The 4449-nt window shown below is 44.8% G+C and overlaps 1 protein-coding gene across 1 annotated transcript; it reads left to right on the top strand.

Moving 5' to 3' along the window:
- Window positions 1-551: 551 nt before the first annotated feature.
- LOC149290447 (uncharacterized) lies at window positions 552-2195 on the top strand. The gene has a single exon (XM_089489336.1). The coding sequence runs from the start codon at window positions 552-554 to the stop codon at window positions 2193-2195; it is 1644 nt and encodes a 547-aa protein (XP_089345462.1).
- Window positions 2196-4449: the final 2254 nt, after the last annotated feature.

Genomic DNA, 4449 nt, shown 5'->3' with positions numbered 1-4449 from the left:
TAGCTTGCATCATGCCTTGGGCTCTGACTCAGCATTCAGTGGCCGTCTCACAGGATATGATGCCACCTGCCAATCAAAGTATTTTTGCACATGTTTAATTGAATATTTTTTTTCAACAGTCCTTTGACTATCTTCTTCTACTGATTCCCTCAAGGCAGTTCCCATATGGTCTCTTCTTTGCTAGCTCCTAGGAGGAAGAATGCAACCATTCAATGGATTTAGGGGCATAAGCAGCAGGGTCATGCTTGGGTTACTCACAGCAACTTTATTAATTTAATCTGTAAGAAGGAGGGGTTAATGAGGACTAAATCATGCGATAACACCTTCCTCTCTTAACTGATTTTCAGTCTCATCTGTAATTGTCCTTCTTTACAGAAAAACATTTGAGTCATGAGAGAGTCCACACAGGAAAGAAGTCACATAAATGCCAGCATTGTGGGAAATATTTTGCGTACAAGTCAATCCTAGTCATGCATCAGAGGGGCCACACCAGGCAGAAGCCATACAAATGCCAGCATTGTGGGAAATGTTTTTCTCGGAAGTCAATCCTAATGATACATCAGAGAGTCCACACAGGAGAGAAGCCATACAAATGCCAGCATTGTGGGAAATGTTTTTCTCAGAAGTCAGGCCTAATGATACATCAGAGAGTCCACACAGGAGAGAAGCCATACAAATGCCAGCATTGTGGGAAAGGTTTTTCTCGGAAGTCAATCCTAATGATACATCAGAGAGTCCACACAGGAGAGAAGCCATACAAATGCCAGCATTGTGGGAAATGTTTTTCTCGGAAGTCAAACCTAGTGAGACATCAGGGAGTCCACACAGGAGAGAAGCCATACAAATGCCAGCATTGTGGGAAATGTTTTTCTCAGAAGTCAATCCTAATGATACATCAGAGAGTCCACACAGGAGAGAAGCCATACAAATGCCAGCATTGTGGGAAATGTTTTTCTCGGAAGTCAATCCTAATGATACATCAGAGAGTCCACAGAGGAGAGAAGCCATGCAAATGCCAGCATTGTGGGAAAGGTTTTTCTTGGAAGTCTGACCTAGTGAAACATCAGGGAGTCCACACAGGAGAGAAGCCATACAAATGCCAGCATTGTGGGAAATGTTTTTCTCGGAAGTCAAACCTAGTGAGACATCAGGGAGTCCACACAGGAGAGAAGCCATACAAATGCCAGCATTGTGGGAAATGTTTTTCTCGGAAGTCAATCCTAATGATACATCAGAGAGTCCACACAGGAGAGAAGCCATACAAATGCCAGCGTTGCGGGAAATGTTTTTCTCGGAAGTCAATCCTAATGATACATCAGAGAGTCCACACAGGAGAGAAGCCATACAAATGCCAGCGTTGTGGGAAATGTTTTTCTTGTGCGTCACACATAGTGTCACATCAGAGAGTCCACACAGGAGAGAAGCCATACAAATGTCAGCATTGTGGGAAATGTTTTTCTCTGAAGTCAATCCTAATGATACATCAGAGAGTCCACACAGGAGAGAAGCCATACAAATGCCAGCATTGTGGGAAATGTTTTTCTCTGAAGTCAGGCCTAATGATACATCAGAGAGTCCACACAGGAGAGAAGCCATACAAATGCCAGCATTGTGGGAAAGGTTTTTCTCGGAAGTCAATCCTAATGATACATCAGAGAGTCCACAGAGGAGAGAAGCCATACAAATGCCAGCATTGTGGGAAAGGTTTTTCTTGGAAGTCAAACCTAGTGAAACATCAGAGAGTCCACACAGGAGAGAAGCCATACAAATGCCAGCATTGTGGGAAATGTTTTTCTCGGAAGTCAATCCTAATGATACATCAGAGAGTCCACACAGGAGAGAAGCCATACAAATGCCAGCATTGTGGGAAATGTTTTTCTCAGAAGTCAGGCCTAATGATACATCAGAGAGTCCACACAGGAGAGAAGCCATACAAATGCCAGCATTGTGGGAAATGTTTTTCTCGGAAGTCAATCCTAATGATACATCAGAGAGTCCACACAGGAGAGAAGCCATACAAATGCCAGCGTTGCGGGAAATGTTTTTCTCGGAAGTCAATCCTAATGATACATCAGAGAGTCCACACAGGAGAGAAGCCATACAAATGCCAGCATTGTGGGAAATGCTTTTCTTCAAAGTCACACCTAGTGAAACATCAGAGAGTCCACAGAGGAGAGAAGCCACACAAATCCTAACATTATATTTGTCAATAACGAATACAACAAATATATTTTCAATCCAGCAGTGCAAAGAAAAGGCCCTTATGATCTTATTTGTAAAATTTGTCTGCCAATATGTCTCTATGTTTTCAAGTTGGATTTTGTTAAGTTTAGGTTTTAATTGCCAATAGTATAGATAATTGCTTTGGGTTGTCAATTTGGCTGGGGATTGTGGGTTGTGGTATAGGTTAGGTAGATGGGAGGTTGGGATTTGTTGCAGCTGGTTAGAATAGTTATGGGAATTATAGCTTTTGCAATGTGTGGGATTTTGGCTTAAGAAAGTTGGGGGCAGGTATTAACAGAAAGGGCTAGTTTTTGGGAATGGCAAAAGGGGGCCTTGTTACCTGTGGGGCAGAGACTGTGGGAATTGGAGGTGGGGGCTAGGTTTGGAAGAGGGTCATGTTTTAGGTTTTAGGGGTTTTAATATATTGTTTGGATTGGAGTGGTCAGTTCTGGCTTAAACACTGAATTTCTATGTGTTCTCAATAAAGTTCTTTACTGTTTCAACACACTGGACTTTGATGCACAGAATTTCTGAATTTGCCCAAAACTGACCCTTTCTTCTCTCCTCAGTTCTCATCTCCATTCCCAGCCATAAGAACAGCACAGACACACAGACACAAACATACAGGATACACAGAGAGAGCTATATTTCCAAAGCAGAGCCTTCCTTTCCTGCCTTTCCCTCCTGAGTCCAGCTCTGCACCTTGGCCTCCATTGCGGTCTCCTCAAAGGAAGAAAGGAGGGAAGGAAGGGGAGGCCACTGAACCCCGGCGCATACCTTCCTTTCCCACAAAGGCCGCCAGCGGAATAAGCAGCAGCATCTAGGACCTGGCAATCCCTGTGCATGCTGAGGAGGGGCCTTTGGGACTTTATGCGCCTGCACAGTCTCAGCCCCAGAAACCATTTCTGCCCTCACAGTCAGTTCTGAGGGAGGGAGGGAAGTGGGGAGAGCCCTTGTTCATTCAGAGGAATGGCTGGAGGGGAGAAGCCCCTCTTCTCCCCCCAAAGAAAGGCAGGGGTCCTGCAAGGCCTCCTCTCCCTCTTTCCTTCCCTGCCCCCTATTTGGGGGATTCCTTGGGTCCCGGGTACTTGGGGAGTTATTATGAGAAATGAAGGCCGGTGGGACCCTTGGAGAGAGGCATGGCCATGGAGCGGAGGGGGATCCAAGGGTAAAAAGGTCTTTGAGGAGCCCCCTCCCTCGTGGAAAGTGGGGCCGAGGAGAACCCCTCTCTTCTGATGCCTCATTTATGGAAGAGTTTTGTGCCAAATAGCATCGCAGAGGATAGGATTCAATGGCATTTTTCTTGGGGGTGGGGGAGTTTTCTCTGGAGTCCTGGGGGAGGAGGCTCTGGGGGGAGAAGAGAAGAGCCAAAATCCTCCTGACCAAAGCCAAGAGGAGGGAGACGGAGGGACCTCAAAACTCTGGCAATTCCCTGTGAACCTGGGAACTAGGCTTAGAGACCCACAGGATCCAGATTGGGCATCCTCCCTCACATACTTACCTTTTCCTTCACAACAACCCTACAGAGGAGGACCAACCGAGAGACCCACAGCCCAGAAACATCCCCCCCCCCCAGTTCTGGGAGCATACTGAAAGGGCTTTTGACCCCCTTGAAGAGATGTTGTTGTTGTTATTATTATTATTATTATTATTATTATTATTATTATTATTCCACCTTTTCTCAAAGGAATGAAAGAGGATTACAGTAATAAAATAAAATACAATTTAAGAAATACAATTAAAATTCCAAACCCCCAACCCTTCTCCCAATTATAAAAACATTAATCAACCCTTAAAAATCCTATTAAACAGCAAGAAAATTTAAAACTTTCATAACACAATACAGTAAAAAAGTTTTATTCGGGCGAGAAATGGGTTATTTTCTGAAGGAGAGGTGGGAGGGCAGGAACGATATACATCAATAGCAATTTCCATCACACTAACGATGGCAAGGGTAAGGGTCAGGAGGAGGGGGAGGCAAGTCAATAGATCTAATCTAGTCTGGAAAGAGGTCCGTCTTAATAGCCTTCCTAAAGGCTTCCAAGGTGTTAATAGGACGGATCTCATCCAGAGGTCGTTCCAGAGTGAACCAACACCTTGTATCTTGCCCCGAAACTAATGGGCATCCAGTGGAGGGATTTAAGAACCGGTGTAATGTGGGCAGTTCTAGAAGAGCCCATAACCAACCTGGCTGCCATATTCTGTTCCAATTGAAGTTTCTGAACT

Source organism: Sceloporus occidentalis, unplaced genomic scaffold (assembly GCF_023333645.1).
Source record: "Sceloporus occidentalis isolate IW3139 unplaced genomic scaffold, rSceOcc1.0.p SCAF_39, whole genome shotgun sequence".
Classification (NCBI taxonomy): domain Eukaryota; kingdom Metazoa; phylum Chordata; class Lepidosauria; order Squamata; family Phrynosomatidae; genus Sceloporus; species Sceloporus occidentalis.
Note: the sequence above shows the minus strand (reverse complement) of the source record. Positions and strands in the feature narration are given on the sequence as shown.